The sequence below is a fragment of the Microcaecilia unicolor genome, chromosome 1 (genome assembly GCF_901765095.1).
Source record: "Microcaecilia unicolor chromosome 1, aMicUni1.1, whole genome shotgun sequence".
NCBI classification, from domain to species: Eukaryota; Metazoa; Chordata; class Amphibia; order Gymnophiona; family Siphonopidae; genus Microcaecilia; species Microcaecilia unicolor.
Window position 1 is genome coordinate 642,706,549 of NC_044031.1, and position 18,747 is coordinate 642,725,295.

At 36.5% G+C, this 18,747-nt stretch overlaps 1 protein-coding gene across 1 annotated transcript; it reads right to left on the reverse strand.

Moving 5' to 3' along the window:
* Positions 1-2,151: 2,151 nt before the first annotated feature.
* LOC115461204 (olfactory receptor 5V1-like) lies at positions 2,152-18,168 on the reverse strand. The gene is made up of 2 exons (XM_030190876.1): positions 18,150-18,168; positions 2,152-3,137 (listed from the first exon to the last, which is right to left on the reverse strand). Exon 2 carries the CDS (start codon positions 3,106-3,108, stop codon positions 2,152-2,154), a length of 957 nt encoding a protein of 318 aa, XP_030046736.1. The 5' UTR covers positions 3,109-3,137; positions 18,150-18,168.
* Between the last annotated feature and the right edge of the window lie 579 nt (positions 18,169-18,747).

The window sequence follows — 18,747 nt, forward strand, 5'->3', positions numbered from 1 at the left end:
GGTTCCAGGGGTGATCTGGGAAATTACAGACTGATAAGCCTGACATCAAAGTGATTGGGTTGTGTCAGCATTACCGCACCAGCAGATGCTAGCGCAGCTTTGTAAACAGAGATGTTAGTTTTGATGTTCAATTTTCATCTTTCTTGTGAGCTATGATAACTAAGCTGACATTTCTAGCAAAAAACATGTGGAGGGGCATTTTCAAAAGATATGTCCAAGTTGCGAATTGGACGTCCTTGCAAAATGGCGAAATCCAGGGGTGGTGAAACCCATATTTTTGAAAAAAGATGGACGTCCATCTTTCATTTCAAAAATACCATCAGAGACGTCGAAATCCTTAAATTTGGACATCCCTAGACATGGACGTTTCTGACTTTTGGCGATTTTCGAAACCAAAGATGTCCATGTAAAAAATGACCACATGCAAGCCATTTGGTCATGGGAGAAGCCAGAATTTGTAGTGCACTGGTCCCCCTGACATGCCAGGATACCAATCCGGCACCCTAGTGGGCACTGCAGTGGACGTCATAAAATGCTCCCAGGAACATAGCTCCCTTACCTTGTGTGCTGAGCCCCCCCAAAAAACCCACTACCCACAACTGTACACCACTACCATAGCCCTTATGGGTGAAGGGGGGCACCTAGATGTGGGTACAGAGAGATTCTGGTGGGTTTTGGAGAGCTCGCTGTTTCGTCCACAAATGTAACAGGTGGGGGGGGGTATGGGCCTGGGTCCGCCTGTCTGAAGTGCACTGCAGTACCCACTAAAACTGCTCCTGGGACCTTCATGCGCTGTCATGGACCTGAGTATGACATCTGAGGCTGGCATGACATTTTTAAAGATGTTTTTTGAGGGTGGGAGGGGTTAGTGACCACTGGGGGAGTAACGGGCAGTCATCCCCGATTCCCTCCAGTGGTCATCTGGTCATTTCAGGCACCTTTTTGTGCCTTATTAAAAAAACAGGTCCGGATGAAAACGTCCAAGTGTTCGTCAGGGACATCCTTGTTTTTTTTCGATTATAGGTCAAAGACGTTCAAGTGTCAGGCATGCCCAAGTCCCGCCTTCGCTACGCCTCCGACACGACTCCTTGAACTTTGGACGTCCTTGCGACGGACTGCAGTTGGGGATGTCCAAAATTGGGTTTCGATTATACCGATTTGGACGTCTCTGTGAGAAGGATGTCCATCTTCCGTTTTATGTCTAAAGATGGACATCCTTCTCTTTCAAAAATGAGCCCAAAAAGCTCCCAAACATGATGGAGTCTTGGTTTTAACTATATATCATCCCCAAGTATTGCTGATCATATTCAGCTTACCAGTCAAGATGTTTTCCCTGCTCCCTGCTGTACATATCGTGCTTACTGGGTTGTGCTGGCCCTATTTCCTCTCCTCTGTCAGGAGGATTTGGAGAGAAACAGGAAAGTTGTGGTTGGAGAAGGTAACAGTGCCATTATTTTCTTTCCTTTTGTTTCCATGCCAAGTTTTCTGACTCAATCGGCAGCATGTGAAGATCAACAGGAAGACAGCAGTAGTACAAGGCACAGCTCAGCCTACAGTTCTGTATGATACCAGGACTCTGGACTTGAAGCTAGATCTGAGAATCACAAGTAGTAGAGCAGTGAATGAAAGGCAGGAAATAGAATGCTAAAGTTATCACAGGAAAGAGGAAAAATGACATGGGGGCAGGGAGAGGACAAAGGAAGAGCAAGAGAGAGGAAGTGGGTTAACATTTCATGCAAGGTAGAAGAAGGAAACTGATATGTTCTCCATTCCCAATAAACAACAATCACCAAGTGACCACAGTTCAAATATTTTATTGCACATTAACTTCTCTTATATCAAATTCAACATGAGGTATTCTGTTTAAAGGTACACAACTGTACCTAATGGTTAGTGCAGTGGATTGAGAACCTGGGGAAGGGTTCTCCAGTTCCTACTGAAGCTGCTTGTGACTCTGGGCAACTCACATAACCACCAACCATTTCCCCACATACAAAACTTAGATTGTGAGCACAGTAGGGACAGAAAAATTACCTGCATAGAATAAGTGAAAAACATTTGTTGTACCACAGAAAGGCAGAACATGAAATCTATGGAGCTTTATCCTTTTACTGCGACTGCTGATTAGAATTATGCTTTATTTTTATAAAATTATGAGAAGAAATTCTTTGTATAACAAAAACATTTTTTCTCCAGGACTTTTCTTAATGCTCGTTTAACATCTTTGTTCCTGAGGCTGTAGATCATGGGATTAACCATTGGAATTACCATTGTATATATTACAGAAACCACACGATTTGTATATAGAGAGAAAAAAGAACTTGGAATTACATATATGAAGATTATAGTCCCAAAAAATATAATCACTGTGATAAAATGAGATGCACAAGTAGAGAAAGCTTTGTGTCTGCCCTCTGAAGATTGGATTCTCAAGATTGCAGAAATAATTACAATGTAAGACAGGACTATTGGTATAACTGCTAGAAAACCATAAATGCCACCAACAACAGACAATACTATCTCATTGAAGAAGGTATCAGAGCAGGAGAGCTTTAACATTGGATGGAGATCACAATAAAAATGATTAATCTCATTGGATCCACAGAAATGCACTGAGAATATATTAACAGTTTGGATCAAGGAATATACTGTGCTAACCACATACACTCCAATCACTAGCTGGTTACAGACTCTCCTAGTCATTACAATAGTATAATGCAAGGGGTTGCATATTGCCACATAACGATCATACGCCATGACTGCCAACAAGAGACACTCTGCAGCTGCCAGGTTTACAAACATAAAGAGTTGTGTAGCACATTCAAGTAGGGATATGGTATTTTTCTCCACTTTGAAGTCAACTAATGCCTTTGGGGTAATTGTTGAGGAGTAACAGATATCTACAAATGATAAGTTAGTGAGAAAATAGTACATGGGTGTTTGAAGTTGAGGATCAGTTTTAACTATTGTAATGATGCTAATGTTTCCCAGTAGAGTGAGAATATACATGACCAAAAACACAACGAACAGTAAACTCTGCAGTCTGGAGAGGTCAGAAAATCCTAAGAGGATAAACTCAGTCACAGAGGTTTGGTTTTTGCCTTTCATTTTCTGCAGGACAGAGAGCTGGACATGTGCTGCAGGAATAAGAAAGAAAGAAAATCAGAAAGTTATCATATGAATATTAAAGAAATCCATGACTTCAAGGACTTAATATCTTTTAAGGGTTTCCCACTGAATAAGACTTTTTAATCATGACTCCATTGTTAGTAGAATAGTAGACAATTAGATTCATTATAATATAGATGACACCAAAAATATAAGCATTTGTGCCTAGATTTGTTGTCCTTGTAGAAGAAACAATCAGCCCAGTATTTAAAGCCACATATCTGACATAAAGTCTGTTCTAAAATACAAGTGAAATAGACATTTATGTGCAAGGTGCATGCAGCATAAATATTCATTTCAGAAAAATAAATGTATAAAATATCAATGGATTTACTGTCACAGGAAACACTTTTCCTTACTAGTATGGCATTAGGGGGTGAAGAAAGGCAAAAACCACTGGGGGATTAAGGGGGCAACTCCCCAATTCCTCTAGTAGAGTGCTGCTTAATAGTAGCTCTTTTCCATATTATAAATGTGCTTGGGAGCAGTCGTAACTCCTGACATTGATCTTTTAGGACATAGACATTTAGTCCCCTTCTGAAATGATGATTAAGGAGGAAAGTCTATAAAAGGTTTTCAAAAATCTGCACCCTCAAAAATTGGCATGCATCGATATTATAAAAATGGTGCTCCAAGTTGCGCGCGGTTTATAAAGTAGCACATAGCACTGACTACCGTGCAAAAAACCCACATGAACTGATGGATTGGCACGATTTTTCCATGATGATTTTCTATGCAGATATTTTTGTGCAATGTCAGCACTGACGTCAGCACATATTACATGATTTGCGGTAAACATGATCTCTGAATTTCAATCTCCTAATCTGGAAATTGCTTCTTGTTCTGTGTCTTGCAATTCTTTATTTAAACCTATCTGCCTTCTAATGTTATATCATCCTCCTAATTGTTGGAACTTAGTTGACGCTGATCTTACTGAATTCATCTCCAGTGCATGTATTAATAATGATTATAGTTGGAGATGTTCATTTACATCTTGAAAACATTACCAACAATTTCCTAGAATTTCTTAATGTTTGGCAATTCTTGCTTTTCAGTCCTCTCATGTTAAAGGTAATCAATTAGATACATGTAGCAGCTAAATTTACAGACCCAACTACTTTTTTCATCTCAGATTTTCATTGGACCCCAATACATTGGTCAGGATCAGAAAAGCCTCTTCTTTAAACTGCACTGGAAGAAAATTAATTGTCATTCCAAATCCTGAAATTTGTTACATTTCATTAAAACTAGAGGTAAAACTGAACTTTTAAAATACTGGTCCAGTGAGTCATTCAGTGCATTACTTACCTCAAACCCTTCCCTAAATTTCATTCAGCAATGGAATGATACTTGCCAGGTCTCTGTCTTCTTCCCAGGGCCCCAACCGTGATCACGGCCGAGGGCCCTGAGAAGAAGACAGAGACCTGGCAATTTAAGCTAAATTTATTACTTGATAGCATTAAGCTGCTTTACGGAGGTTTTTGCCGAATATGAAGAAGTCCTGCTCCTGTTAGACATTTTCGTAGTCTAGGAGCTTCTCGAGGTTTTTCCTCCAGTAACATTCTGTGTGTTGACATTTAGAAAGAGAACCCCATATACTGATTGTTCTTAAGATCTAGGTCATATCAAGTCAAACAATCAGGTGTACTTTTTTCCACTTGGAGGGGCATAATCAAACAGCGCTGGCCAAATAGATGGCCGGCCATCTATTTTGGCGGCGTTGCAAAGAGCTGTCCAGAACCATATTATCGAAAAAGATGGCCGGCCATCTTTTGTTTCAATAATACGGTTGGGGCTGGCCAAATGCCATAGATCACCGGGTTTGAGATAGCTGACTTTGTTTTTCAGCGATAATGGAAACTGGAACCGACCATCCCAAACCCGGCCAAATCCAAGGCATTTGGCCGTGGGAGGGGCCAGCATTCGTAGTGCACTGGTACTTCTGGATATTTAGATCTTGATGATCAGTTATGTTATGACTTACGTGTTCTGGAGTGCTGTATTTTGTGATACTGTTTTGAGAAATGTTCAATAAAGACCATCCAAATTAAAAAAGTCCCTGCCGTGCATTTTCCCTTGATGGCCGTCCCTGTTGGGCACTTCCCTTAATGGCCATCGTTCTCTTGATGGCCGTCTTTCTCCCCAAAGGGGAAAATCAAAGCTGTTTTTGCTCACAGCTTTTTTAGTAGCAACAGTGGGATTTGAAGTGGCCATCTCTGCATTATAAGATCAGTGATGTAACCACTTGGCCACAGCTTTACTTAGTCAGATGTTCTTCCCTTCTGATTATGCCCCTCCAGGTCTCTCTCAGCCACTCACAGACAACTAAATGCGCTGTGATTGGCTGAGAGAGACCTGAAGGGGTATAATCAAAAGGGAAGAACATCTGACTAAGTAAAGCTGTGGCCAAGTGGTTACATCACTGATCTTATAATGCAGAGATGGCCACTTCAAATCCCACTGTTACTACTAAAAAAGCTATGAGCAAAAACAGTTTTGGTTTCCCAGTTCGGGGAGAAGTACATCAAGGACGGCCATCAAGGGAAAATGCACATCAGGGGCTTTTTTAATTTGTATGGTCTTTATTGAACATTTCTCAAAACAGTATCACAAAATACAGCACTCCAGAACAAGTAAGTCATAACATAACTGATCAGCAAGATCCTTTTTTTTACGAGCTAGCCGACTGGCTTCCCCACCTAGGGAAGGAAATTCGCGTGTAAATGAGCAGCTCATTTGCATGCGATTTCCTTCATGCATGCCCTTCCCTTACCGATTCGCTAAGGGATCGGTAAGGGAAGGACTGTTCTGTGCAGTTTAGTGCACCTGGCTTTAAATCTGCTCCAGGGACCTGCATACTGCTGTCATGGAGCTGGCTGGCAAAAAATGTTTTAAAGTTTTTTTTTGGGTGGGAAGGGGTTGGGGGAGTATGGGGAGGTCATCCCCGATTCCTTACGGTGGTCATCTGGTCAGTTTAGGCACCTTTTTGAGACTTGGTCGTGAAAATAAATAGACCAAGTAAAACTGGCCAAATGCTCATCATCACCGTTTTTCTTTTTTCCATTATCAGCTGAAGCCGGCCATCTCGTAAGCACGCCCACGTCCCGCCTTCGCTACCCTGCCGACACACCCCCTTGAAGTTTGGCCGCCTCCGCGACGGAATGCGGGCGAGTGTGTCCAAAACCGGCTTTCGATTATACCGATTTGGCCAGTTTTAGGAGATGGCCGGCCATCTCTCGATTTGTGTCGGAAGATCGCCGGTGATCTCTTTCGAAAATAAGCCTGTTGGTCTCCTGGCTGTGGGGTCCCTCAGGATTCCCCTTTTTCCTCCATCTTGTTTAACATTATGATGATACCTCTTGGTCATCTTTTAGAAAAACATGGTATATTGACATACATATATGCTGATGATGTCACCATTTATATCCCATTCTGTAAGGAATTACTTGACATAACTCACATGATTAGTCTAGGGATAAAACGTATAGAATCATGGGCTTCTAATTTCAAACTAAAACTTAATATGGACAAAACTAAATTTTGAATTATAACTAACCCTCACCATTCTATGAATCTTAGTAACTTTACTGTTAAGAACAAAACTTATTCCCTTGAGTCATCAATGAAAATCTTGGGAGGCACAATAGATTGTTTGCTCAGCCTTGAAACCCAGAAGGATGCTAGGCTGTGTAGAGAGGGGCATAACCAGTAGAAGAAAGGAGGTGTTGATGCCCCTCTATAAGTCATTGCTGAGGCCCCACTTGGCGTATTGTGTTCAGTTTTGGAGGCCATATCTTGCTAAAGGTGTAAAAAGACTGGAAGCAGTGCAAAGAAAAGCTACAACTGACAAGGGTGATGCAATTGCTGTGAGAGAAGTGCATAGACAAGTACAGGATTCAAGTTTCTACAAAGTTCTGCCAGGGGATCCCACCCCAACGTTAGAGAAGAAAGTTGATTCCTTGTTAGAAATTGGAAGATAAGCTGGATATCTGACAGATAAAGAATTCATCATAGAACTTACCACTTTGGCAATTTTTCAAACACATAAAAGGTACAGTTATGGGAGCTATAATTTTTTTTTTGTTACATTTGTACCCTGTGCTTTCCCACTCATGGCAGGCTCAATGTGGCTTACATGGGGCAATGGAGGGTTAAGTGACTTGCCCAGAGTCACAAGGAGCTGCCTGAGCCTAAAGTGGTAATTGAACTCAGTTCCTTAGCTCCCCGGGACCAAAATCCACCACCCTTACCACTAGGCCACTCCTCCACTCCCTATATAGCTAATTTATATGTTACCAATTCTGAACAGAAGTTCTTAACACATAATCCATATAAAGATAAAATTAAGTTATGGCGAAGATACATAAGTGATGTTCTTTTGATCTGGAAAGGGAATGAAGATGAGCTGTTGTCATTTTACAGTTTTTACTTGTTTTTATTTTTGCAATTTTACAATATACCTCAAGAATACACTCTTGATTATGAATAGTGTTAACAGAGATAAAGTTCAGGAAATTATAGTAATCAAAAACAGCGAAGATGACGCACAATAACAATAAAGTGAAAAAATGGAAGGGAAGATGAAAACAGGAAAAACATAAAAAAATTTTATGTGACAAAGAAACAAAAAAAAATTGAAAATTGCAAAAATATGCACATAAAAAGAAAAGAAGAAAAAAGAAGAAAACACAAAATATGTGTATAAACAAAATCAAAAATCAGAAAAAGACGACACAAGAATGATGCAAAAAATGAATAATTAAGATAATTTATTAAGGTGATATGACTCGACACAGCTGTGTTTCGGCCAAACCGGCCTGCATCAGGAGTCTAAATAAAACAAATTTAATTTAATTTAAAACATCTCAATTTTTGTCTCTTAAACTATAAATTAATATATAATAGAAACAAAAAACAAACAACAAAGAAACAAATGTATTACAGTAAATAGTCCATTTCTCTTATATTACTTATTTTTAAAAAAAAGTTTAAATCGATGCTATAACAAAGAAATACATGAATAAATTACATACTTGTTAAAAACTGTAAAAAAAGTATATATATATATCTCCAGAACTCAATTTTCATTTTATCTATCGATAAATCTCATGTTATTAGTGAGAACTAATTATATCTATTACAAAAGACAGAATTTCTGCAAGTGTTAAGACTTCAATGTATATATATATATAATATGATGCAAATTAATGATCATTGTGAAGTTAAATTATTGAAAGTGAACAATGTTATATATAGTCTTAATATACAATACATATTTAGAAGAAGAAGATTTTTTGTATTTTTAAAATTTACCTGTTACACCATGTGTGTATTCTCTGGCAATGTAAATTCTTGTAAGGAATTCAATGAAATTTTATTCAATAACACTCTACCTTTAAAAAGGCTGTGTGCGTAGTTTGACAACAATCTATATGGTAAAAAAGGAGAGAATATGTAAACTATAGAGATAGATATTCTAATTCTTACTATAGTTCTATTTATTTCTTTTTGTCAATCATATATTATTTTAAACATATTTCTGTTTATTAGGAAATACATATATTTGTAATAATGGCGGGGAACAATGTTCCTATAATATATATAACAAGAGTCTAGGAGACGGAGTGGTGTGTCTGCAGATAAAAGTCTTGTAAAGATCGTTTGCATCATCTTGCAGCAGAGCAACGGTATGCTGTTTGTAATAATGACGGAAAACGATATTCCTATAGCATATATAACTGGAGTCTTAGAGACAAAAGTAATCTATCTACAGAAAAAAATCTTATATATATCATTTATATCATCTTTCAACTGGATATAGCTGTTACGGGTCTATTAGCAGAACAAAGAATGTGAATAATGAAGATTTTTTCTATATTTAGCTGCATGATGTGTATTATTTTAATATAAAAAAGGTCGGATCACTGGAATATAAATAAAAATGGCTGCTATGATATATACTCTGGATATAGTTTGGTTTCTTACCGTAATGAAGAATTCTGGTGTGGAAAGTGTAGCTATAACTTGTGGAGCAGAGTTTCAAAGCTACTGGCGTTCACCGGCAATCAAATTAAATGACGTATGTATTTTCCTTTATAGAGAGGTAACCACTTCTGAAAACGTCACTGTTTACGTCATATCCGCATTTTTTAAAATGTCTATTCCCGCCAAAAGTAAACTGTAGCCGATCCATGTCACTTCCTATATCTTAACTCACATAAATAATAATTTATATTACCTCAATCAAATCACAAAAGATTACAAATGTAAATTCTTTCGTATAATCAAAATGGAACGAAAATAGTAAACCAGACTCAATAAAGTATTATAAATTATTTATTAAATAAGTACTTGTGTTGTGTAATACCTTTAGGTTGTGAAATTAATAAATTAATAATTAAATAATTAAACAAAATGATTATATTCATAATTAAACAGTCAACTAGTAATTTTAAAGATTGAACGTCATTGGAAAGTTAAACAGTGATGTGTGGCTTTGGATAAAGCGAAAATTAACTGACTCGATGAGATGAAATTAAACTGTATTTCTTATACTTTATTGATTTAATATCTGTAACGATTCTTCATTTGTTGTTAACTACAATTCAGCACATAATATTATGTAAAGATTCAATGTCGTCTAAAACGTACAATTACCGATATAAATTTTTGCTAATGCATTGTTAGGTTGATGTAAATATATCGTTATTTTTCAATCTAAGACTGTTAATCTGAATAATAGATGAAAGATTACTGCTCATTGAGTTTAACGTGAAGACTTTATTTAGTTTTTGGACGTTCTGTCAAGCTTGAATGTGTGTAAAAATGTTGTATATTGTCTAACTAGAAAACTTCAATATGTTGACGAAATTATGGTGTATTGATAATTTTGAAATCAATTGTATGGATAAATAAAATTAAAAATCTTTTGTATTGATCTTATAAAAACTTCAATAGTAATAGTTTAAATATTATGACCATAAAGTACTAATAAAATATAATATTATAATCTTGTACTTGTGTTAATCAAACTTATTGATGAACAATATTAAAAAGAATCTTTTCTGTTATTCTAAAAAAACTACAATAGTTATAGTTTAAATATTATGACCATAAAATACTAATAAAATATGAGATATTGTAATCTTGTATTTGTGTGAATAAAATTTGAAAAGACGTTGATGAACAACATATTATATTAAAAACGAATCTGATATAGAAAATAAAAATAAAAAATAGAAAAACTAATTATTCTGAATCTTTATGAAGAATATATTATAGTTTTTGTGTGACAATTAATATTTTAAAATAGATACATACCTATATAAAACTGATGTAAAATGACAAAAACCTAACAGAAGTAGAACGGGGAACCTAATGATGTGTAACAATGTGTACGATCACACAAAAGGAATTAAATCTAGTTCCATGTTAAGACCATGTGGTGAAACAGTATTAAGTGTATAAATGAGACGTTGTTCTTCTTTCAATAAAATATTATCTATATTACCACCTCTCCATTTCTTTTGAATGTGTTTAATGATAAGAGTCTCGTCCTACCATCGCATATGCAAGAAACAAAAATTTAAAAGAACACTTAGTCCCTTCAACACTCCCAGAAGAAACTTTAAGTGACACAGTATTCTTTGGACACTATCCATGTGGGAAATGCACAGTGTGCAAACATTGCATTACTTTACAAAATTTCACACATCCAGTTACCAAAAAGATCTTTACATTACAACATTCCACAAATTGTACAACTACCCATGTCATATATGTAATTAAGTGTCCGTGTGACCGTCTATATGTAGGCAAAACAAAAAGAATGATAAAAACAAGGATCATAGAACATAGGTCCTGCATAAGTAGGAACATTACGACAGCTCCGTTAGTCAATCACTGGTATGAGGCAGAACATACCATAGATGATTTAAAATTTTTTATCATTAAAAGAAATGGAGAGGTGGTAATATAGATAATATTTTATTGAAAGAAGAACAACGTCTCATTTATACACTTAATACTGTTTCACCACATGGTCTTAACATGGAACTAGATTTAATTCCTTTTGTGTGATCGTACACATTGTTACACATCATTAGGTTCCCCGTTCTACTTCTGTTAGGTTTTTGTCATTTTACATCAGTTTTATATAGGTATGTATCTATTTTAAAATATTAATTGTCACACAAAAACTATAATATATTCTTCATAAAGATTCAGAATAATTAGTTTTTCTATTTTTTATTTTTATTTTCTATATCAGATTCGTTTTTAATATAATATGTTGTTCATCAACGTCTTTTCAAATTTTATTCACACAAATACAAGATTACAATATCTCATATTTATTAGTATTTTATGGTCATAATATTTAAACTATAACTATTGTAGTTTTTTTAGAATAACAGAAAAGATTCTTTTTAATATTGTTCATCAATAAGTTTGATTAACACAAGTACAAGATTATAATATTATATTTTATTAGTACTTTATGGTCATAATATTTAAACTATTACTATTGAAGTTTTTATAAGATCAATACAAAAGATTTTTAATTTTATTTATCCATACAATTGATTTCAAAATTATCAATACACCATAATTTCGTCAACATATTGAAGTTTTCTAGTTAGACAATATACAACATTTTTACACACATTCAAGCTTGACAGAACGTCCAAAAACTAAATAAAGTCTTCACGTTAAACTCAATGAGCAGTAATCTTTCATCTATTATTCAGATTAACAGTCTTAGATTGAAAAATAACGATATATTTACATCAACCTAACAATGCATTAGCAAAAATTTATATCGGTAATTGTACGTTTTAGACGACATTGAATCTTTACATAATATTATGTGCTGAATTGTAGTTAACAACAAATGAAGAATCGTTACAGATATTAAATCAATAAAGTATAAGAAATACAGTTTAATTTCATCTCATCGAGTCAGTTAATTTTCGCTTTATCCAAAGCCACACATCACTGTTTAACTTTCCAATGACGTTCAATCTTTAAAATTACTAGTTGACTGTTTAATTATGAATATAATCATTTTGTTTAATTATTTAATTATTAATTTATTAATTTCACAACCTAAAGGTATTACACAACACAAGTACTTATTTAATAAATAATTTATAATACTTTATTGAGTCTGGTTTACTATTTTCGTTCCATTTTGATTATACGAAAGAATTTACATTTGTAATCTTTTGTGATTTGATTGAGGTAATATAAATTATTATTTATGTGAGTTAAGATATAGGAAGTGACATGGATCGGCTACAGTTTACTTTTGGCGGGAATAGACATTTTAAAAAATGCGGATATGACGTAAACAGTGACGTTTTCAGAAGTGGTTACCTCTCTATAAAGGAAAATACATACGTCATTTAATTTGATTGCTGGTGAACGCCAGTAGCTTTGAAACTCTGCTCCACAAGTTATAGCTACACTTTCCACACCAGAATTCTTCATTACGGTAAGAAACCAAACTATATCCAGAGTATATATCATAGCAGCCATTTTTATTTATATTCCAGTGATCCGACCTTTTTTATATTAAAATAATACACATCATGCAGCTAAATATAGAAAAAATCTTCATTATTCACATTCTTTGTTCTGCTAATAGACCCGTAACAGCTATATCCAGTTGAAAGATGATATAAATGATATATATAAGATTTTTTTCTGTAGATAGATTACTTTTGTCTCTAAGACTCCAGTTATATATGCTATAGGAATATCGTTTTCCGTCATTATTACAAACAGCATACCGTTGCTCTGCTGCAAGATGATGCAAACGATCTTTACAAGACTTTTATCTGCAGACACACCACTCCGTCTCCTAGACTCTTGTTATATATATTATAGGAACATTGTTCCCCGCCATTATTACAAATATATGTATTTCCTAATAAACAGAAATATGTTTAAAATAATATATGATTGACAAAAAGAAATAAATAGAACTATAGTAAGAATTAGAATATCTATCTCTATAGTTTACATATTCTCTCCTTTTTTACCATATAGATTGTTGTCAAACTACGCACACAGCCTTTTTAAAGGTAGAGTGTTATTGAATAAAATTTCATTGAATTCCTTACAAGAATTTACATTGCCAGAGAATACACACATGGTGTAACAGGTAAATTTTAAAAATACAAAAAATCTTCTTCTTCTAAATATGTATTGTATATTAAGACTATATATAACATTGTTCACTTTCAATAATTTAACTTCACAATGATCATTAATTTGCATCATATTATATATATATATACATTGAAGTCTTAACACTTGCAGAAATTCTGTCTTTTGTAATAGATATAATTAGTTCTCACTAATAACATGAGATTTATCGATAGATAAAATGAAAATTGAGTTCTGGAGATATATATATATACTTTTTTTACAGTTTTTAACAAGTATGTAATTTATTCATGTATTTCTTTGTTATAGCATCGATTTAAACTTTTTTTAAAAATAAGTAATATAAGAGAAATGGACTATTTACTGTAATACATTTGTTTCTTTGTTGTTTGTTTTTTGTTTTTTGTTTCTATTATATATTAATTTATAGTTTAAGAGACAAAAATTGAGATGTTTTAAATTAAATTAAATTTGTTTTATTTAGACTCCTGATGCAGGCCGGTTTGGCCGAAACACAGCTGTGTCGAGTCATATCACCTTAATAAATTATCTTAATTATTCATTTTTTGCATCATTCTTGTGTCGTCTTTTTCTGATTTTTGATTTTGTTTATACACATATTTTGTGTTTTCTTCTTTTTTCTTCTTTTCTTTTTATGTGCATATTTTTGCAATTTTCAATTTTTTTTGTTTCTTTGTCACATAAAAAATTTTTATGTTTTTCCTGTTTTCATCTTCCCTTCCATTTTTTCACTTTATTGTTATTGTGCGTCATCTTCGCTGTTTTTGATTATTGTTGTTTTTGCGAAGACAGGTTTCTTCTGTATTTGTTACAGGAAATTATAGTAAACATAATTCTAACACTCAAGTCCACTATTAAATGGATCCATGATTTCAAAATACAGGAAGAATTATAAACAAAAAGAAAACCTGCAATAGGTTTTAGTAAGGTTATTCAGCACCTAGAAAGGACAGAAATAATAATTAAATTCTTTCAGATCTTTGAAAGGTTATGAGCGATGACAATTGTGAAGGTTCCGTGAACACATACTTAATTGAATTAAGTCGAATTATACATTTACAAGGAAAACGTAAATAAAATATTCCCCCAAGTTGTAGAACAGCAGGTTTCAACAGAAGAAATTGCCTGCGCCTTTTCTGGGTTTCTTTTGAAATATCAGGAAACATATTTATTCTTAGGCCTAGGAACAATTTCTCCCGTTCCTAAAGAATAATCGAAGAAGCAACTGCTTGTCAGGAATTAAAGCAACAGAAGCTACCAAAGTAGCTGCTTGAGCTTGATCTATTTCAGAAGTTTCCAGAAATGCAGTCAAATGTAATGATTCTTTCCTCTCTTGAGATAATTCCTTCTGTGGAATATAATACACCTGATTAAAAGGTGGTAGGTTTATTTCAGGTATTTCTAAAACCTCACGAAGATACCTCTTTAACATATCATATGGTTTAATCATTTTAATCTTAGGAAAATTTATGAGTCTTAAATTATTATTCCTCATATAATTATCATAGGTTTCTGTTTTTTTTCTCAAGTTGACAATGTCTTTTAGCATAGCTACTTGTAGTTGTCCTGTGTCTGTAACAGTTTTCTCAATATTTCCTTGTTTCTCACTAAAGAGTTTTACATCTGTTTCAGTTTTAGTCATCCTTTGCTCAATTTCAACAATTTTCGCAGATACAGCATTATTTTTTTGAGTAGAGGTTAACATAAATTGAGAAATTAAATCCCATATCGAGTCCAGCATTACCTCTGCCGATTTCTGCAATATTCTTAGAGGAACATTACCAACTTGCTCCAGAGTTTTCAACAAATTCATACCTTGTGTCCCCGTAGTCATATCAGCAGGACTGCTCAACTCAGACGGCCTCAATTGGCCTTCAGATTGCCCTTCAAATTGTAATTGAGCTTCCAACACCGGGTTTACCATCTCGCTCTCCGGCTGAGGTCCCGGTGCGCCATCGAGGGCAGAACTAGTCATGGAGGAGTGGCCTAGTGGTTAGGGTGGTGGACTTTGGACCTGAGGAACTGAGTTCGATTCCTGGCACAGGCAGCTCCTTGTGACTCTGGGCAAATCACTTAACCCTCCATTGCCCACTGCATAGAGCCTGCCATGAGTGGGAAAGCGCAGGGTACAAATGTAACAATAAAATAAAAAAAATCTGCAGCTGCGGGGGTGGAGTTTGCTGATCGGGGCTCAGAGTAACATCCTGCCCTGAGGTTGCCAATACTTCCTGCCTCACACCAGCAATCTCTAGGGGTCTGCTCCAGTTTGAACAATTCCATCTTGAGGCTCCCACATATCTGTCCATAGGACCCAGGAATGGTAAGGAAGGGGGCTGCGAAGCTCAAGCTACTGCCTTCCCATGTCTTTTCGGCATTTCTCACAGGAAAAGTTGGGCTCCTCTCACTGCCTAGGTGCTGGTGGCCATCTTGGATCCCCTAGATCCATTTTACAGTTGATTTAATGCAAAAAACAACAGTCCTAAATATGAGCTAAATTTCAGTAGGAATGAGATTTCCTTTCTGGACGTAACTATCAGATACATTAATAGCACATAAGAGGCAAATTTATACCAAAAAAAGAATTCAGAAATATATAAACAGGGTAGAAATCACTGACAAGACCAATCACAAAATGAAAAATGTTTACTTAAAGTTTACTACTAGTGACCTCTGCAGTACTATAACAAACAGCATTTGAAAAAAGAAAACTCAGAGCTCCAGGATTTGAGCACATATCTCACTTTCCATCCTTAGTGGATTCCCAGTATTATTACAGGTTTTGACCTGAAAAAGACAATGGAAAAACTCCCTGGCTATAGCACTGCACTTTAAGTGAGAAAATGCATTGTTCCCCCCAAAAAACAACAGGCACAAACAACATTACGAAAAGTGTAGGGAGCTTTAGAGCAAGCCAGAATCTAAAAAACTGTGCACAGCAAATTAACCCCGCCTTTTACAAAGCGTGCTAGTGGTTGCTGGTGCAGTAATGCCAACACAGCCCATTCACAGTGTCAGCTGTGTCGGCATTACCACGTGACAGTTGCTAAAACAGCTTTGTAAAAGTGTGTGTGTGGGGGGGAAGGGAGTAGTAAACTTATCTCAATCCTGAAGTTACTCATTGAAACAAAGAATAGCAAGTTGCCAAGAAATGTTAGTTTCAAAAACTGTCCAATTTATTCACCACTAAAACTATAAATAATAAATAAATAATTTAAAGCCAGAATCTAAAAAAGTTTAAAAAAATGAAGAAACTGTGCATAGTAAATAAAAAAAACTTCTCAGTCCTGAAATTACTCCAGCATTGAAACAAAGCATGAAATACAAAATGACGCAGGTCTCCATGAAATGTAGTTTCAAAAATTGTCCAATTTATTCACCACAAAATCATAAATAATAAATAAATAATTTAAAGCCAAACAAGGTCATGTTCTGCCCTACTACTACTTAACATTCCTAGAGCGCTACTAGGTAGTGGCGTAGCTAGGGCGGCTGATACCCGGGGTGGGTCGCTGCTGCGCACCCCCCCCCCCCCACGGGTGCAGCATGGCGTACCCCCCCATTGGCGCGTGCACCCCCTGGAGTGCATTATTACCACTGGTGCTCCACCCCGCCGAGTGCACGTCGTCGCTGGGAGCTGCGTCGGTTCCCTGCTCTCTCTGCCCCGGAACAGGAAGTAACCTGTTCTGGGGCAGAGAGAGCAGGTAACCAGCAGCGCCGACACCCCCCAGCGGCGTGCACCCGGGGCAGACCGCCCCCTTTCTACACCACTGCTACTAGGGTTACGCAGCGCTGTACGTAGCGCTGCCCTCTCAAAGCCCCTGATGCAGCCCTAAATTTCTTGGCGATTTGCTTCCTTTGTATTCCATGCTGGATCTTGTAAATCGTCTGTCTACTCGCTTTCTTGAAACAAAACTTGCCATATTCTCAGAAACAATTCAAGGAACCATGATAGTAACAGCTCTCCAGGGGCTCCTCCTTCATGGTGTAAACTTCAAAACTCAAAGAAGAGCAGCACTGGAGCTGATGTACACAGCTCTCCAACACTACAAAACTCAACAAGGATGCCTTGTTTTGCCCTTAGCTCATTAGGAAGCAGAAATTTGCAAGCAGAGAGAGGCACCAAGATGGCAGTGGGGGACAAAGAAATGATGACAGCAGGAAGACCAATATACAGCTTCAAAAGATTTAAAGGAACAGTGATACGAAATTGCACCACCAGACAGAGGAGATGCTTTAAAGAAACAGCAGCTCAATATGAAAAACACTCTAATGCTGGTGCATAGTGTAACCAGGTCACCCTTCCAGGTGAGAGCCGGGGTCGACCCTGCTTAGCTTGGCTAGCTTTTCCCTGGTACGAGCTGCAACCACCGCCTTGCTGCACTGCTTGGCCTAGTTTAACTGCTGCCCAGCTGACCTGCACCCAGGATCAGCTCACGACTGGGATACACACAACTCCAGCAGTCTTATAGTTCTTGAAAACCACAGGTCTTTAATCTCTCAGCATCTTTTAATACAGCTTTAATCTTCAAGCAGTTTCCTCATCAAGAATGCAAGAGTCAGTTCAGTTTTTCCACATTCAGCTTATTAACACAGTCCAATCTTAACTCAGAATATCACACCCAGCAAACCTTTGTCTTGCTCCCAATTGTAGCCTCCCCTCATCAGCACTATCTTCTACCCTTAGATAGTTTATGGGTTAGTTTCTTCCACCAGTGGCTTCCCCACTGAATTATTTTATCCTCTCCAAGTATGCACAGCTTGGGCCACACTCCCGCCACCAGAGCCTTTACCTTTCCTGAGGAAGTTTGAGCAAACCCTCCAACCTCCATGCACTCCTCTTTACCTTCTCCTTCTACCTCCTCTTTATTCCACTCCATCTCCTCCTCCCCAAGCTCCACCAGCTGTTCCCCATCTCCAGGATCATACCTCATCTCCCAATCAGTCACTCCACCCTCCCCCTCCTGGGAGTTCAGCTGACCCTGCACTGGCTTCTGGGAAGTGTAGTTTTTCTCCTGCATTACAGCTTTCCCTGGCAGTTTGATCCCTAGATGGCGCCCTGTTCTCCTAGCTGGGCTGAATGAACGGGGATGATGCCGGCTGAAAGACCCACTATCTCCTTTCCCTCGCACCAGCCCTCCAGAGTGCTCACAATAGAAAACATAACACATTCAGCAAAAAAGCATGTTTAAAACCTAAAGAGAACCATAATAAAGTAGTGTGTACCTTATTGTGGGTTTCATTTTTGAAACAGAAAATGTCCAGAAAGAGGTACAAATCGGTACTTTTACATTTTGTTTGCCAATATGTTCAAATTGCTATTTTTGAAACCCATTTTAAGACATTTTCTGTGCAGTTCAGCTACAGTGCATCCAAATCACAAGGTGGCAT